This window comes from Argentina silus, assembly GCF_951799395.1.
Source record: "Argentina silus genome assembly, chromosome: 3".
Taxonomy (NCBI): Eukaryota; Metazoa; Chordata; class Actinopteri; order Argentiniformes; family Argentinidae; genus Argentina; species Argentina silus.
Window position 1 is genome coordinate 13,875,319 of NC_139657.1, and position 18,942 is coordinate 13,894,260.

Here is an 18,942-nt window from a genome sequence, read left to right on the forward strand (position 1 = left end):
ATCTGGTTTGTTGCAAAGTCATTGCTTTTAAGTGTTTCATTTCTGAGCTAGAGTAGGAAGGTACGATGCACAGTGCCTCTCCTTAGTTCCTAGTCTTGTTGCCGTGTTGCCTAGGGCAGTCACTGGCTCCTCCTCTTCCCAGGTGTAGTCGGTCTTGCCAGGCCTTGTGATTGGCTGCAGAAGCTGGCCCAGGTTGTCATAGCCGAACCAGTAGGGGGCGTCGTCGTTACTGTGCTCCCAGTGCTGCACACGTGTCTGCAACCTCAGAGCTGCCTGCCTGAGGAAACACACAATTGCTTGTTATTGTGCTCCAAGCTGCACAAGTTGGGTGTGATACTATGCTCCCATGTCTCACTTTGAGACACCCCTACAGTACACTCCTGTGTACTACTTTGTGTGTTTGTGTGTGTGTGTGTGTCTGTCTTACTTGGAGATTCCCCTGCAGTAGACCATGGTGATGGTGTTGAGCTGGGGACAGCCCCTCTGCAGGAAGCGGGGGGTCCGGTCAGTGAGGAGCACGCAGCCGCTCACGTCTAGCTCACGCAGGTAGCGACCCCCACCTGTCAGATACTGCACTGCCATGTCTGTCATCTTGGGGCAGCCAGACATGCGGAGTGTGATTATAGTCCTGCAGTAGAAGGACAGGGCTTTGATGGCCTGGTCAGACAGAGCCACACAGTGAGACACGTCCATATACTCCAGACCTCTCACCTGCCTGCAGAACTTCTAGGATCAGAGGAGGAGGATAAGGATGACAAGGATTAGGTTCAAGAGTGGTGGTGGATCATGTCTCTTTTCACTCACTTTCAACAAGTGGCCACAGTCTGCAAAGTCATCATGTCACCATGACGTAAATATGTACCTCTATGCCAATGTCTGTGATCCAGACACATTCAGAGGCAACCAGCTTCCTCAAACCAGTGTGTCCACCCAGAGCAGTCAGGCCCTGGAAACACATTACTGTAATACTGCACACATGAAGGTACTGTATGGGAGCATTTCCTACAAGCAAGATTAGAACATCTGACAGAAAGGATGCCACTGATTTTCATCATTGGAAAAGGATATGATGTCCCAACACACACACACACACACACACACTCTAATTACAGGATCTAGGATGTTGCAGCCACTGATGTCGAGAGAGATGAGGGAGGAGCAGACGCTCAGCCACTCCAGACCAGAGTCCGTCAGGTTCTCACAGTAACACACACTCAGGTGGTTCAGCTTAGAGCACCTGGAAACACATGCGCACGCACACACACACAAACACACACAGTGTGCTTCAACACAAAACAGGCCAGATGGGTCAATGGATGTGTGAGCATATGTATGTGACCCTTACTTCTGAGCTACCCTCATGATGGAGAGGTCATTGATGCGGCTGCAGTTACTTAGATTCAGCTCCTGCAGTTTAGAGGCAGAGGGACCTTCAGTCAGGTAGCGCAGCCCCATATCACTCACCCTGCAATACACACATGCACACACACGTTACATGCACCTCCCATAGTGTGAGATGTGGAGGAACACCAGATTTCTGAGGAAGCCCATGGATGGACAGACAGACAGACACACACACACACACACCTGCCACAGTGTGAGATATTGAGGGAGAGCAGGTTCTTTAGGGAGCCCATGGATTTAAGGCTGACGTCAGCCATCCTGGGGCAGTCAGCAGCGTGGAGGCTGCTGAGGCTGGGAGAGCTACGACACAGAGCCTTCCAACTGATGTCTGTCATACGACTGTTACCTACAAGAACACACAAACACACCTCTGAAACCAACTGTTTTTCCATTACTGCTGGTTCATCCTCTATGGATAGCTGTAATCATTGGTCATCTCTAATCAGTGACTTTCTAGTGTGTGATTGGCACACACGTGTGGCACACACGTGTGACACACACACACACACACACACACACACACACACACACACACACACACACACACACACACACACACCCTCAGTGCTGAAACTCTTGAGGTTGGCCACCTCAGCGATGGCCTTGAAGGCGGAGTCTGAGAGATGGGGCGTGTCCAATAGGGAGATGGCAGAGATAGAGTGACACTTAGAGACCAGTGCCTATAAGATGAAATGAGAACAGATAGAGTGATTCATACGTTTTGTCTGCTGTACATGTTTATCAATGTTTAACCATGTTCTATTCCTATTCCATTCTATGACTCACCTTCACTGTCTGTTACTGTATTATTCTCTGTTGAAGAATAATTATTAATTACTATAATAATAATAATAATAATAATAATAGCTAAGCCAACTTACTAGCACACAGTTATCTGACAGAGTGGGCATGTCATTGAACACTATATGCTGGAGTAAAGAGCATCCCACAGAAATGTGTCTGAATCCATCCACTGAAATCTGTTGAGAGAAGAGAGGGAGATGAGAGAGAGAGAGAAATACAAAAAGGAAATGTCTATTATCAACATTGCCCTAAAAGTTATAATGGTGATGATTAATACAACTTTAAACTGGGGAGTGTGTGTGCATGTTATACTGCATCTAAAACCAGCAAGTTGGCTGCAGCCTCTTTCTCTTTTTCTCTCTCTGTCTTTCTCAATCTAACTCTCATATCTCAACCAGCAGAGTTAGACCACTGGGCCAGCTGTAACTCGACCAACACTCCCACAGGGGGAGATTGTGTTGTTGGAGTGAGTGTGTTGGAGTGGGCGTGTTGGAGTGAGTGTGTTGGAGTGGGTGTGTTGGAGTGACTGTGGGGTGTGTGTGTGTTGTAACCTAAATCCAGCCAATCCTCCCCCCCCCCCCCCCCCCTCTCTCTCTCTCTCTCTCGTTCTCTCTTTCCCACTCCCTCAGAGCCAGAGAAACATTTTCATTCTCCAAGGACACTGACCACGAACAGAGTTGGAGAGGAGTGCATATACTGTCCTGAGTACAACAACTCGATAGCAGAGGAGACAGACAGGTTGATGTGGAGAGGAGTGAATACTAACCTCACACAGTTGAAACGGATAAACGAGGAACGTATTTAAGTGGAGAGGAGCAGTGAGACTGACCTGAATTCAGTTGAACCTGAGAGGAGAGGATACCTACGAGTCAGAGAGGAGAGCACCAACTGACCTGGGTGCAGCCGGAGAGGTCTAGGTGGATGAGTTTGTGGCAGCCCTTTCCTGTGGCCAGGTACTGTAAGCCTTTATCAGTGAACCTCCGGCAGTAAGCCAGACTCAGGTACTGCAGATTTAGACAGCTCCTGGGCAAATAGGGCACATTAAAACCAGCAGGGATGTGATTGGCACATCACAGAAAACAAAAGGGTCTTCTATTTGTGATCAGTTATCTTAATAAGAAGACTGATCTCTCTCACACACGCACACGCACACGCACATGCACACGCGCACACACACATACACACGCACAAACACACACACACACAAACACACAAACTGTTGCGAAACATCAGCTACACATCATGTCAGTGTGGCATATAGCCTGCTTGTGTTTCTCTCTTCATTTGTTTCTCTCTTTCTGTTTCTTTACCTAGCCTCCAAATCACTGTGATATAAAAGCACTGTGCAAACCAAACACATTCTGACATGAAGAACAGCAGTTGCCTGTGGTTTTTGTGACTCATGGCAGAGCAAGTCAAGTAGAGGCACTCAAATGGTTTAGATTAGGGGGTTGAGTGGGTAAGGCTCTATTCAGACCTTTGGACCAATGGTACAGCTTTGAGGGACTGAGAGGGTCTGAATATATCAGATCTCCGTGGTGTAGCTATTTACCTGGACAGCTCTCTCAGAGCTCCGTTGGTCACTGGTGTGAAAGACAGGTTCAGGTAGAGGAGAGTGGGACAGCCTTCTAGAATCATCCGCACCATCTCATCCTGATGGAACACAATTAAGGGAACGCTCACTACAAACCACCTCTGTGTAATGCACCTACAGAATGGTATCTCCTATCACACCCATAGTGTATTGTTAGACTTGTTATAGACACTCACAGCAGCTCCAAATGTCCATGAATGTATTTATAATGCATTACACATGGGTGACTCATGGACAGTGTTACCCAACCAAATCCACAGAGATGAAGTACAGTGCCTTCAGAAAGTATTCACACCCCTTCACTTTTTCCACATTTTGTTGTGGTATAGACTCAATTTAAAATGGATTAAATTAAAAGAATTTGCCATCAATCCACATACAATACCCCAGAATGACAAAATGTATTACTATTATTTTATTTTTTATTTTTCAGTAAATCTATTAAAATTGAAATACAGAAATACCTCATGAACATAGGTATTCAGACCCTTTGCTATGACACTCTTAAAATGAGCTAAAATGCAAAAAATATGACCCTATAAAAACAAAGATATTAATTCCAAAATTACATGAACTATTATCCTTGCATTAAGATGGACTCAATTCAACTTATTGAGTGATTTGTTGATGACATTTTTGCATTTTAGCTAATTTGAAGAGTGTCATAGCAAAGGATCTGAATACTTATGTACATGAGGTATTTCTGTATTTCAATTTTAATACATTTACTGAAATTTCTAAAAACGTGTTTTTGCTTTGTCATTCTGGGGTATTGTGTGTGGATTGATGGCAAATTCATTTAATTTAATCCATTTTAAATTGAGTCTATAACACAACAAAATGTGGAAAAAGTGAAGGGATCTGAATACTTTACGAAGGCACTGTAAAAGGAATGTAAAGAAAATCATACAGTTTACACTAACAACTGCCGACAGTCTAGGTTGCCCCAAACACTTTAGTTAGGGTTAGGTTCTAAAGAGGTTAATTGAAAACATCTGTCCTGTTATCAAAAAGAAGTTCACTCTATCCACTTTCAGAATGTTATCATTAATGGTGACAGTAACATGGAACTACAAGAGAAACACCCTCCTCTGATCCCTGACGAGAGGCCCACGTGTGGTGATGATTTTTATGGGCAGTATGTTTGGTTAGTCCAAGACATGTGCTCCCCATACTGCTGAAAACACAGTGGGCTCCATAGGTAAAGGAACAGAGGTCAAAATTGTAACTGCTCAACAGCAAGAAAAGAAGGGGCGAGCTTTATGCAAATGCTAAGTCAATTTGCCCATAACGTGTTACTCACATTAATGTTGGAGCATTCGGACAAGTTGAGCTCCTGTAAGTTTCTGCACTCACCTGGGAAAGAGACGGACACAACTCAGAAATAGAGATAGACAGAGACACAAAGATCAGCAGAAACAGCATTATAATCTACAGTATATAATCTACTGTATCAGCTTGTGTAATGTTGGGTTAGTGTTAGGGTTACATTCCTGAAACACTTCCCTTGCAGGCAATCAGATAAGGTTCGTTCTTTTTTCCCATTCCATACTGAACACGTGCAAATGCACAGAAATACATCATCCACAATAAGACATTTATGAGGATTTCTCTCTCTCTCGCTCTCTCTCTTTTTCTCTCTGCAGGGACCCAGCTGAGTTTCATCGTTTCTGACATTGTTGACCTTTAAGCCCCAGCTCCCGCTTTTCCAGGAAAAACGTCCATTCCCATCCCCTGGTTTGGCTCAAACTCTTTCATCAAGAGGCAACCTCAGCTAGGCACAGGATGCATGTGACCTCCCCTCTCCTCCTGGCTCTCCTGGTTCTCCTGCTGATCCCATCCACCCATCTGAAGAAGGCAGGCCGGAGCAAGGGGCTTAGAGTGGGCAGGCACAGCCCAAGACGTAACAGGTACTGCATGCATTCTCCCTGATTCCATGTATTGCTGTTTTTATTAACCACTATCAAGTTTAATAAGAGCTTTAAAAAACAATAAGTATCATATTGTATACATTTAAACATGCTATAATAAATAAATCTACTTTATCTATATTATTCTTAGGGCCCGGGCCGGTGGGCGACAGGGCAGGGCAGGACCTTCCAGGAGGCTGGCCACTGATTGTTCAGAGTACACCGAATCTGGGGACTTCTTCCTGGACTGCCAAGACCGACACCTCTCCTCAATCCCCACCAACACCTGGTCACAAGACCCTGATCATCTCCTTCTGGCCCAGAACCGGATCAAAGCCTTACGTGATGGGGCCTTCTCTGGGTTCGCAGGTCTGAAGAGTCTGGACCTGCAGCAGAACCAGATCTCTGTGGTGGAGGAGGGGGCATTTCTTGGCCTGACCAGCCTCACCACCCTGCTGCTCCAGCACAACCAACTGGGCATGCTTGGTGAGGAGACCCTCATCCCCATGACCAACCTGCGCTACCTGCGTCTCTATGACAACCCCTGGAGCTGCCGTTGCCCACTCGATAGTCTCATACGCACCCTGCAGGTGCCCAGCAACCGTAACCTGGGAAGCCACGCAAGGTGACTAATTCTAAGTGTTAAACATATTTAAAGTAGTTGGTTCCCGGTCCAGATGTACTATGTGAAGAATCTCAATAGTGAATCTTGAGAGATGACTAACTACCTAAACCTGACTCCAGGTGTGCTGAGCCAGTTCGGCTGAAAGGCAGAAAGTTAAAACAGGTGGACCCTGAACGGCTATGTCTGGAGCCAGACTCAGAGGACCAAAGGGACACCACAGACACGCTGGATCCCATTCCCATACGGAGCAAACCAGATGCCATCGCCTCCTGCCATAGCTACATGTTCCCCAACCCCCGGCTGGACTGCAGAAGCAGAGGTGAGGTCACCCTTTTTCCACTCTCGTACTGTGTAGAGGGCATTGCATAAATCTGTGCCTTACAATGTCTGCACATATACAGTACACTGTGTGTGTGTGTGTGTGTGTGTGTGTGTGTGTGTGTGTGTGTGTGTGTGTGTGTTCAGGACTTAGCACACATGCTGTTGCGCAACAGGAGGGATGAGTGAAATAACTCATCAAAACGTACAGTGCCTTTGGAAAGTATTCAGACCCCTTCACTTTTTCCACATTTTGTGTGTTATATTGTGTAATTTAAAATGGATTCAATTAAAAGAATTTGCCATCAATCCACACACAATACCGCAGAATGACAAAGCGAAAACAGGTTTTTAAAAATGTCAATAAATGTATTAAAATTGAAATACAGAAATACCTGGCAAAAAAAAAATAATGCAAAATGCATTTTTTTTTTTTTTTTTGCTAAAATGCAAAAATGTCATCAACAAATCACTCAATAAGTTAAATTGAGTCCATCTTAATGCAAGGATAATAGTTCATGTAATTTTGGAATTAATATATTTGTTTTTATAGGGTCTCTGATTTGCATAGGAACACAACAACATGTGGAAAAAGTGAAGGGGTCTGAATACTTTCCAAAGGCTCTGTATGTTCATGATTATCTCCCGTACACGTCACGCCAATGGAATGACAAAACCACCATTCCTTTGAGGATTCTCAAAAGAGAGCCTGGTCACATGGCAGCAGGTGTTTCATATTTCTTTCTCAGTCTCTCCCTTTGATCTCTTTTGAGAATCCTCAAAGGAATGGTGGTAGTTTGTTGGTCTAGTTTTTTCTCAAGCCTATTTTCCTTTCCTCTGTATAGTATGTGTCACTCTTTCTCACTCCCTCTCCCCTCTAGACCAGGCAACTATCGGCCAAATGAGCTTCAGAAACAGATAAAAAAACATCCAAACAAAACAATAAGTGTGTTTCATTTGGGGATGTAATGAATTTGTGTGTGCTTTAACACAAGACTGAGTCAATGGGTGAGTGCCAGGGGGCGCATACCACAGGACAAGCAGAGCTTCAAACTATCTCTCTGCCAGTTTTCCAACTGTTACTTTTCCTGGAGTTTACCTATGGGAGTCCCATTACTGCCTCTTTAAAACATAACAGCTGTACAACTGGGGTATCATTTATTCAGGGACTTTAAACTACAGATATCGTGGGCTGTAGTTAGCCTGAGCTTACTCACTGAGCTTAGTGAGTTAATGAGTTTGAATTCAATGGAATCATATCCCAAATCACTGAACAACTGCATTATGAATTGCTCAGTGAAAGGCAGAAATAAAATAAAAAAATATTAAATAGAAAGCCTACATTAACAGCAAAACCCAGGTTGCTGGGTTTAATGGTGACTAATGTAAAAGTGCTACACAGTTTAATCTGATTGATTGATGAATTGCCCCCTGTACCCCCCCCCCCTCCCCTCTCCAGGTCTGACTGAGGTTCCTGCAGACATCCCAGCAGACATTGTTCATGTGGACCTGTCCCATAATTCCATCCGCCGCCTCAGGGCCAGAGACTTTGTGGGGGCCAGGAGCCTGAGGACACTCAACCTCAGCAGAAACAACCTAGAGCATATGGACACAGGTGTGTGTGTGTGTGTGTGTGTGTGTGTGTGTGTGTGTGTGTGTGTGTGTGTGTGTGTGTGTGTGTGTGTGGGTGTTGTCTTTGTCCAATACACTTAAACATAATTAAGAAGATAAATGGCAAGCCTAGGTGAGCTTTATCTATGTACACAGAGAAACCTCTCTAATGAGAGAGTCAGAGAGGCCAGAGGGGTAGACTATTCCATATCCAGCTAATGGCTCAATGAAAAACACATGCTAACTATTCACTGTTATAATATCCAGAACAAACACATATACACATGTACAATTTGATGAATGATGACGGATAACAGCTGCAAGGTTTGAATCAATCCTGTTGCCAGAGAACTGATGCTCTTAAGAGCTGATTACCACTGCTTTCCCTGTAGGTGATTTATGTTTAGTTCGGGAAGGGCTTTAAAAGGGAGAAGGTATTTAGCTTCTAGTTCTGGGTGACTTCTAGTTCTGGGTGACTGCTGAATCAGTTCCAAACGAGTGATCCATAACACAGGGACACAGGCACACCATCTGTATGCTCACCCAGAGGGCAAACCTAGAGTGAGCATTTGCCATAGAACCTCTGCTTTTGGAGGGCCACCGGGTGTGCCGGCTTTTATTCCAGATCACTACTAAACCACATCTGATTCAAATGATCAACTTATCATGAATTGAACTGGTTGAGTCAGATGTTCCACTTTGCAATGTAGAGTAGCTCTCTAGTACCAGTAGCTTATCTAGTATCAGTACTCTATAGATCAGTGATCTCTAGTTGATCACTGATCTACAGAGCTGACTGCTGACCTCTAACACTCTGTTATCTCCCCACCTCCTTCTCTCTCAGCCTCCCTGTCTGGCCTCCTCCACCTCCGCGAGCTGGACCTGTCCAATAACAGCCTGAGTTTTTTTCAGTATGGTGTTCTAGAAGACCTGTACTTCCTGTCCCTGCTCAAGCTGGGGGGAAACCCCTGGGTGTGCGACTACAGGTGGGTTCTACTCATATCATTGTATTGTGAATCCTACAAAACCTAAACTATTTCCAGTTCTGGCAACCCATTGCATGTGGATGTTAGTTCCCCATCTTATAACATACAATAAAGAACACTTGGAGAAGTGATATATAAATGCAATCCTTAGCGTATGCATTATGGGTGCAATGCATTTGACTGTTTGTTTGATTGAATGTGTTTATGATGTTTTAATTGTCTGTCCCTATCAAATAAACTGTTACTGTTACAGCATCCACTATCTGGTGTACTGGCTGCATCTGCACCCAGTGGTGAGACACTCTGGCCTGCTGTGTCACTCCCCGCCTGAGCTCAGCGGTGTGAGTGTGGAAAAGTACGTCCACTCATACAATGTAGACTGTCCTAAGGACAGACACCGCGGCCAGATGGAACCGGGCCAGACGGAACCGGGCCAGACGGAACCAGAGTTATGGAACACAGCACTGGAACTGCAGGCCGAGTTGGAGGAGGAGGAGGTGGAGCTGGGGCATATTAGAGGACCTCAGAAATACCAGATCATCCGGTTGACCTAAGGACTTTGGCTTAAAAAATGGAAGAATGGTAGAGCACAGCGTTTGACTTTAACCTTTTCAAATATATATTTTTATGTAGACCTTATGTAGACCTTTGAAATTCAGTCTGTATCAGATGGAGAAACTTTAACTTTGTTCAATATTGTTGTTCTTGCTTTGTCAAAAAAATTCCACATGACTTATGAATTATTAAAAATCTTATATTGGTTGTCTGATGGTCAATGTGAATACACATGCAGTTGTTAAATGAAACACATTTAGTGTGTGTGTGTGTGTGTGTGTGTGTGTGTGTGTGTGTGTGTGTGTACAGTACTCACTGATGCATTTGAAACTGGACCACTGTAGGGAGGTGCATCCGCGCATGTTGAGATGGACCACAAACGGGCGGTACTTCTGTAGAATCTGCTCCACTGTGCCATCTGTGATCCAGTCCTTTAACACTGAAAAGCTGATCTGTCAGAGACAAATGTTGTAGGAAATGTTGTATAAAATGTTCCAGCGCAACACTCATTGTTTGAAAGGTTGAAGAAATGCTGTGGGAATGAAAGCAAAATCACTGACAAAAAGCATACTGTGTGTGCGTGTGTGTGCGTGTGTGTGCTTGTGGGTGCACGTGTATGTGCGTGTGTGTGCTTGTGTGTGTGTGGTACTAACCCGACTCCAAAGTGAGCAGGTCTGAGCAATAGTCTTCCAAGTGCGACACACCTCAGCACATTTCAACAGGTCCCCCACATCCAAACACTGGAAGATCTGAACAAAAACAAACATCACTATATTCAGTAAATCTGAGGATTGACAGATAGCAGTTTGACTAATGAGCTACATCAGAGAAGTTCCACTTATCTTGTGACTATAGGTGGGTTCTACTCATGCAGTATAATTCAGTTGGAAATCCTACAAAGCTAATCTATTTTCAGTTCCGGCTTCCTTTCATCTTAAATATTTCAAGTCAAGAATATGCCTCCATTCTTCTTGTTATTTTCCCACAATTATTTTTAGATTCTGCTATTGAACACTGGCTAAAAATACAAACTGTTTGGTGTGTTAAAACATCTTGGAGCCCTGCTCAGTTCCCAAACATAGTCACGGTGAGAGAATATTTATTGGGTGCAATAAACGCTGCCAAGAGACATTCCTCCATGCCAGAGCATTGTTAACTGGCTGAAACCCACTGGCTGGTGATCAATAGAATGGTGTAAAGATACTTGACAAATTTACTGCAGTCAGGGTGGTCTCAAAATACACAAATTCACGGATATGACATTTGGAAGTAACACCCATGAGTGTTTTCAGGTTTGCAATCATTTAGAAACATTTACCCTGACATTAAACATTTGATTTGAAAAATCATTTTTAAAGTTGTTTTGAATATGCTCAGCCTGCAGACATAAAACATGTGAGACTCTGGGGCAACTGCTCTTAAAGTAATGTCCAAAAACACCACCGTCCAGAGACAGTCATTCCATCAACACAAGCTTTACTATGGCAACAGATAATAGACCATAACAGACCATAATAGACTGTGAATTACTTAAATGAAGTGACCTCAAATGGTCATCATACATTAACTTAGTAATAGAACTCAAGTTTAACTGTCAGTAAGTTCTGGAAACTTTAGAAAACAGCATGGACAGGGTGGTGCTCAGGATTGTCTGTCTGTGTGTGGGTGAACAGAGAGTGAGGGGTAAAAAGAGAGAAATGGGATGGGTGGGGGCGGTGGATATTGGGAGAGACGTACCCTTAATGAGAGCTTGCAGGGCAGCTGTGAAAGTCCATCTTTTGCCTCTCCCTTGTGAACCTCTGAATCCTGGCTGACCATCTCCAACAAACCCTTCTCAAGTCTCTGGGAGCAGACAGCAGCACAGTCATCACACACACACACACACACACACACACACACACACACACACACACACACACACACACACACACACACACACACACACACACACACACACACACACACACACACACACACACTTGGCTTATAGCCTGCTTGTGTTTCTCTCTCTTCATCTGTTTCTCTCTTTCAATTTCTTTCTGCATGCCTCTTCTTGCCTTGCGATATAAAAGCTCTGTGCAAACCAAACACATTCTGACATGAAGAATAGCAGTCGTCTGTGTTTTTTGTGACTCATGGCAAGTGACACACACACTCAAAAGCACAGATACATTTGAATAGGCTCACACTCTACATATGAACCATTCCCAACCATACCTCAAAATACTCTTTTGTCCTCTTTGAATCCTGCACAACGAAGCGCCATGCAGTTATAATAATCTTACAGTGGATGGTGTTCCACACTCTCTGGATTTTCCTCATGGCATCTGAGGTAAAAAGACACACAAATGTTATACCCATGTCCCGCTATGTCCCAGATGAAAAATAAGTTACATTTATTGGCATATTTCTGTCAATTTCAGAAGTGACATTTTATGTAGAAGTTAGGTTTGACTACAATAGGACTATTGGTATTTTTCACAGTTTAACTCTATAAGCTTAACTGAGTTAGGGAGACTCAGGCCCAAATCAAAAGAGTCTGTACTCAATTCTGAATAGAAAACATCTGGACAGTTTCCAACCAGTAATAAGGGACGCAGGATCATGTTACAGAAGTAAACAGTGATAGAGTTTGTAAAAACACAGAGCACCATGTTGTCTGGTGTATGAACTCTATGAGCTGATAACATTCAGCTGACCTACCAGACATACAGTAGGGTAGGCCTAATTCTGACCAAAAACAAGCTATGCTGTTTTTGGAGAGATGGTTCGATACTGACACTGCTGCTTTGCAAGGGACAGATGATTCAACAACAGGTAGGCTATGTAACATTAATAACATGACATTTTATATATGCTTCAGCACATGATTAAACTGAGAGGCTTGATTAATAATGAATAAACACATCATGGTTAATCCAGTTTGTCAAATTGTCCTCAATGGCACCAAGCGTTCCATAACAATAACATTTAGATTTGCATTTGAATGTAATAGCCTTGGAACTTTTGGTGCCAACATGACACACATACACATTCTAGATCATAAACCAAGCTACCTGTTTATGTATGGCTCTGAAATACCCAAGTTAGTAGCCTACCGTTCTGCCTCCTCTTGCGGACCCTCACCCACTCCACCCACTTGGTGAGTGCCACCCTCAGGCCCCTCTGAACATAGTGCGTCTCGGCCATCTCCATCTTCAGCGTCAGCTCTGTGGCCTCCCTCCTTTTCTGCCAGATGAACCTTTTCCACGCCCTGTCCACTCCCACAAACAAAACCCATCATTAATTCAGTGAGCAGGCTGGCAGGCAGGAGATGATAATTGTTCTTCCTTTCCTTCACACACTCCAGGTAACTTTGTGTTATTTTGCACCTCAGGGGCAAATTCAACAGGGTGCAAATGTTGCACATAGAAATATGACGCATTAGATGTGTTTTACTTGCAAAAAAAGAGAAATTCATGAGCATTCTATAATGTGAATTTCTATCTGTAACACTTAAAAATGTTTCACTCTACTGAATTTGCTAGTTAGCTATTCTGATAGCAGCTGGCCCAACAAAAGCCCCCAGCAGCCAGTGATACTCTATACTGATATCAGCCATTCAGGGCCTGTGCTGCAACAGCAGGAGGTGAAAGGAAATACATGGGATAGAGTGACCCAGCTGACCCCCTAGCTTGTTAACCAGTGATCCAGGGACAAACATTTAAAGAGAAATTATCCCTCATTATGTTTCAATCAAAAACCATTACTTTTTATTTTATTTTGGAAATCCTTCATTGTATATATACATATATAAACATCTCCATATATAAAAATCATCATGTACTGTGGGTAAGTAAGCAATATATTACGTGCAACCATTTTGATTATTGGTTCCACCTGTTTATGTGTGATATAAGGGCACTGATTTCAAAAACCTCCAGCTGTCCACAATTAGCCAATCTGAGACCAGCTCTTTCCTAGTTGCGGCAGGAGGGCTCTCACAGGGAACATCTACTGGGCAGGTAGTTTCACACCTAGGCTAGGCTAGGCTAGCTACTGGTGCTGTGCCTTCACGAATTATCATGGCTCTCTGGTTCCCTTTTGGGTAAGTGATGACTGGCTTGTCTTCGTCAATTTGTTGGCACAAACGTTTATGTTCACCTGTTTGTTTTTTTAATAAGCTGTTGTTTTGCAGGGTCTTCTGGATTTGTTTTCTATTGTTTGGAGGCACTATTTGTCTTCCTGCAAATGAAGGTAAATATTTAACTTTGTCCGCTGATAATGCTTTACAGGTCAATAGGTTTTGATGATGTTCAGCCACATTAACTTTGTCTATCCTTAGGCTACAATGTACTGCCTGAATATCCACCCAGTAGCACTGGAGGTGCTCCAGCCCCGTATGGCAGTTCCTCCAGCAATTTCAACTATCAATCCAGTGGAGAGAAACCAGCCACCAGCTTTGTTTCCATGCAGCGAGAACCAGTCCCCCAAATTCCAGAACCTGGGCAGTTCACTCAAACCATCTCTACTCCCTCCAAGGGTGATACTGTCCCAAGCAAGTATGAGCCAAGTAGGATCATGAATGGTGTCAGTTTTCCAACCATTCATGATTTTAGACAATTTGTTGAGTCCCTGAAGAGCTCGGTTGTAAAACCAGGTAGTGAACAAGATTTACAAACAAACCTGGAAACTATGACGAACAACCAGCAGGGTAGAAGAGTGGCTCAAACTAACTATGCTCCTAGTGTGCAAAGTCCTGCCCAACATGGCTTCAGTTCAACCAATGGTTTGAGTGAGCCCATCAGTATGGGGACCCATTCATTCTGGAGAGATCCTATCAGTCAAAACTCCAATGAATTACATCAAGGCACAAATGCAAGGACTTTTGTTCCTGATCCCCTTATCTCTACCAAAGGGCAAGTCTCTCCTGGTTATGGCAGTAGCCATGGTTCAAATTCCTTGCTCTATAATTCTGGCACAGTTTCTACAGCAGGGAAAACAGTTTCAAGCAGTTATGGAAGTGGTCTTTCTAATCTTGGCTCTAGCTATATCGATCCCACTAGCAATTTTGACGTTCCGAATGAAGATGCCCAGCAGTCAAGCAAAGTGTCTCAAACTAGCTATATCCCAGCTTTAGAAAGACCTGTCCACTTTCCCTCCTCTGGCCAGGATGGACCAGGTTTTCCTTATAGTGGTGGCTATGTGAGTGCACCAAGAGTCAGCACCAGCCCATTTGAAATCAGCTACCAACCAGGAAAAACAAACAATAATGTTGTCTCTGAGCAAAATGTGCAAGAGCCCACACATGTGGCCCACAAACCCAGTGGATTTGGAAATGGCCTCTCTGACTCTCATGGAGGCTATGGTGGTGCCTCTAACAGTTTTGATCCCCATAATGAACAAGCTGCCCAAATCAAGCCAAGCGAAGTATCTCAAACTGGCTATGACTCCAATGTGCAAAGGACTTCTCCCTCTCGTTCTTCCCCTCGCCTAGATGTTCCCTCTAGCAGTAGTGGTTATGTGAATGCCCCAGGGGTCAGCACCCTTCACCCATTTCCCCAACCTAAAGGTAATGAACCACCCCTCTCCATACAAAAGCAACCAGTCCCCAATGTCCAGCAGCCAATCAAAGCATCACACACTAGTTATGTCTCCTCTGTACAAAGACCTCCACCCTCTAGTGCCATCTCTGACCATGATGGTTCTTATAGTGAAGGTGGCTATGTGAATGCCCTAAGAGTCAGCCCCACCATCCAATTTTCCCAGTCCAAAGCTAATGAAAAACCATCCCCCTCTATACAGAAACAAGTCCTCATTATCCAGAAACCCAAAGGCATGACCTACACACCCAGTGCCCAGCTGCCTGTGTCCAGTGGCTCTGATTCTACCCAGAGTGGCAGTTTTCCTCAGAGCGGTGGTGGCCATGCGAGTTACCAGAGAGTCCAACCTACAAGCTACCAACCAGGACAGAAGGGGAAGACACCCCCTTCTATCTCTGTGCACTATGAAGTTCCAAGCAGCCGGAGGCCCAGTAAATTTCAAGGCACAACTGCAAGGACTTCTGTCCCTGATCCCCTCATCTCTACCTATGTCAGTTCCAAGAGTGTAAGCCCTCCCACCAGGCTATCTAAAGGTTCTGCACCAAAGAAAACATTCCCTACCTCTATGCAGCAGGTACGAGAGCCCGCCAGACAGCAGGTACGAGAGCCCGCCAGACAGCAGGTACGAGAGCCCGCCAGACTGCAGGCACGGGAGCCCGCCAGACTGCAGGCACGGGAGCCCGCCAGACTGCAGGCACGGGAGCCCGCCAGACTGCAGGCACGGGAGCCCGCCAGACTGCAGGCACGGGAGCCCGCCAGACTGCAGGCACGGGAGCCCGCCAGACTGCAGGCACGGGAGCCCGCCAGACAGCCCATCAGACTGCAGGCACGGGAGCCCGCCAGACTGCAGGCACGGGAGCCCGCCAGACAGCCCATCAGACTGCAGGCACGGGAGCCCATCAGACTGCAGGCACGGGAGCCCATCAGACTGCAGGCACGGGAGCCCATCAGACTGCAGGCACGGGAGCCCATCAGACTGCAGGCACGGGAGCCTGCCAGACAGCCCATCAGACTGCAGGCACGGGAGCCCATCAGACTGCAGGCACGGGAGCCCATCAGACTGCAGGCACGGGAGCCCATCAGACTGCAGGCACGGGAGCCCATCAGACAAGGGGGGAAAGATGTAGGCTACAAACCAAGTGGCTATGGAAGTGGATTGTCCAATGTTGGTCCCACTTTTGGAAGTTATGGAGCTGCCTCTAACAGCTTTGACACCCAAAGTGAGCACATCCCCAATGCCCAGCAGCCAATCAAAGCGTCACAAACTAGCCATGTCTCCAACCTACAAAAACTCTCCACCTCAGGCCAACATGAAAAAGATGGCTATGTGAATGCCCCCTTCCCCCCTCACCCCTCTATCCAATTTCCCCAGCCCAAAGGTAATGGCGAACCACATCCCTCCATGCTGAAGCCTACAGGCATGACTTATACACCCAGTGCCCAGCTGCATGTGTCAAGTGGCTATGATCAGAGTGGAGGTTTTCCTCAAGGCCTTGATGGCTATGTAGCTGCTCCGAGTGTCAGCCCTCCCTCAAGCTCCTATATGCCACTACCACCTCACCCTAGCTATGTTATTCGGTCCAAAACCCGCTATGAGCGAAGAAAGGTGGTCTTCTCTCAAACCCGATACACTCCTGGAAAAGTTTCTGTTGCTAAACCCTCTGGCTCCAATGGTGGCAGTGGTTCCAGCAGAGCTGCCCCGAGTCAACACCACTACATTCAGAGAAACCTATCCAATGGTGTGAAGGATCCTCTGAGGTAATGTACAGTCTACTGTTCATTCAATGAAACTTGTATTGGAATTTGGGTTTCAATACAAGGCCCATATAACATTTCACATTCAAATTATTTTGCAGGAGTAATTGGTGATTTCACAGCCTGTCTATCTTGCAGCACGTTGAGGGTAAGTCTTTCCATTTGGGCAATGTTTAAATATCTTTTATGCATCTTTGCACTTAACTTGTTTTTTCTTTAAACAGGTTCCAATTCGATTGTCTTGGTCCGAACAAAATCGAGTCCCTGCTGTTCTGCAAAAAATCTGACTAGACCTGAATAAATTAATTCAACCAAGTTTTTGCTTGTTAATTTTTCAATGTTCAACAAGCCTTTTATCACCTAACCACAGAAGTAGTTTGCTTGGAAGTATGGCTAGCCTTGCTTGGTGCAGTGACTTTAGACCATAGACTTAACATTCACCATAGACTTAATGTTGTCTTAAATATGATGATGCTTACCTGAAGCACATCTTTGTTAAACTGTTTCTGTAACAAGAGTAGGCCTTCTCAAACAAATGTGAGAGAAACTGTAGAGGGAGAAAGGAAGATCATTAGTATTTGTGAAATCTTTTTACAAAATCATTCTCTACACAACCTGAATCTACAGCCTATAGAACAAAATGGCATCTTGTCAATGTCAAGCTTCAAACAAGAGTTATGAATATTAACTTAGTGTGTGTGGGTAACCACAGAACCATACCAAGCTGTCGTCTCGGTTCCCAAATATGTCATGCACCAGGCTTCCTGCCAGTGAAACCATGGTGAGTTCTGCATCATCAACACATGTATGCCTAGAAACAGTGCTTAGTTTACATTTTCTTATATATAGTTAATAAACTACTAACATGTCATGCTGGCTCAGTCATAATGTTCATTTAATTATGAGACTGTATATTGTATCCTAATGGGTTACACTGGCTGGTATATGCTTTTTGTGGAGTGCTGATTGGTTCATTGTGAACAGCAGATAGGACAGCGTACTTTCTGGCAGGCAAAACATACAAATGGTGTGATCAAATAAGAAAACATTATCAATGTCATAGCTAACTTTCACATCTGTCCATTACCCTACACAGTCTAGGAGTTCACATAAGCACCTATTGCATTGCAATCATTTGAACTGTTTCTGAATTTCACTGAGGTCAATGCATTTATGTATCATGGATGCTTGTAGTTCCCTTTTCCTAGAAGGAAAGTAAGGAAAGTGGGCCCCCAAGTGACCATTTTGTAGAATTTTCTTTGACTTGGTCTAATTGACTACAACTCAGAAACTGCTAACAATAACATTCACAAACAATGGAAGCCTAGTCAGACAGTTCGGTTCAGTGTCATGTAGCCATAATATTATAATTATAAACCTACTGGTAGCCACCTACCAGTCAATCTCAATGCCCTGATTTGTCTGAATTGACAAAATGTTCTTTTCCAGGAAATGTAATGGACTCTCAGGACATGACACACATACACCTGTTAGTAAGGCCTGTTGAGACAAAACATTGTGAACATGAACAATTGCAATATAACTCAAACACCGATTATTGTCAATTTACCGTCCAAGAAAGTTTAACACCTGGCTAGCTAGAGATATTGAATGCCACTTTGTCAACTACTAGTTGAACTAGCCACCTGCCGCTTGTCACACACACAGTCAATAAAAAAAGCTCTTACAGTATATCATGATTTTAGTCTCACCTGAAATATCTGTGGCAGGGAGTGCTTCAATATGTAATCCCTTAGAGCCGGATCAGCGTCTTGTAAAGACGCCATGTAGAAAATAA

General features: G+C 44.5%; 2 protein-coding genes across 2 annotated transcripts; one reads left to right on the forward strand and one right to left on the reverse strand.

Annotated features, from left to right (window-relative positions):
- Positions 1-15: 15 nt before the first annotated feature.
- On the reverse strand, positions 16-18,931 carry fbxl13 (F-box and leucine-rich repeat protein 13; the record flags this gene model as incomplete). Its single annotated transcript, XM_083667289.1, has 20 exons — positions 16-277; positions 428-726; positions 863-946; positions 1,111-1,237; positions 1,346-1,465; positions 1,588-1,750; positions 1,964-2,084; positions 2,286-2,384; positions 3,102-3,231; positions 3,761-3,861; positions 5,106-5,158; positions 10,124-10,259; positions 10,461-10,556; positions 11,545-11,649; positions 12,025-12,134; positions 12,906-13,060; positions 17,624-17,691; positions 17,865-17,955; positions 18,541-18,644; positions 18,857-18,931. The coding sequence occupies 20 exons, from the start codon at positions 18,929-18,931 to the stop codon at positions 37-39; spliced, it is 2,478 nt and encodes an 825-aa protein (XP_083523415.1). The 3' UTR covers positions 16-36.
- LOC310802755 (leucine-rich repeat-containing protein 17-like) lies at positions 3,069-10,014 on the forward strand. Its single transcript, XM_083667298.1, has 7 exons — positions 3,069-3,161; positions 5,449-5,712; positions 5,864-6,337; positions 6,457-6,656; positions 8,115-8,270; positions 9,111-9,252; positions 9,506-10,014. Exons 2-7 carry the CDS (start codon positions 5,588-5,590, stop codon positions 9,804-9,806), a joined length of 1,398 nt encoding a protein of 465 aa, XP_083523424.1. The 5' UTR covers positions 3,069-3,161; positions 5,449-5,587; the 3' UTR covers positions 9,807-10,014.
- Positions 18,932-18,942: the final 11 nt, after the last annotated feature.

Coding starts and splice junctions, on each gene's coding strand:
- LOC310802755 (XM_083667298.1), top strand. CDS start 5,588: ATGCATGTGACCTCCCCTCTCCTCCTGGCTCTCCTGGTTCTCCTGCTG. Junction 5,713..5,863: donor CACAGCCCAAGACGTAACAG/GTACTGCATGCA, acceptor TATTATTCTTAG/GGCCCGGGCCGGTGGGCGAC. Junction 6,338..6,456: donor AACCTGGGAAGCCACGCAAG/GTGACTAATTCT, acceptor ACCTGACTCCAG/GTGTGCTGAGCCAGTTCGGC.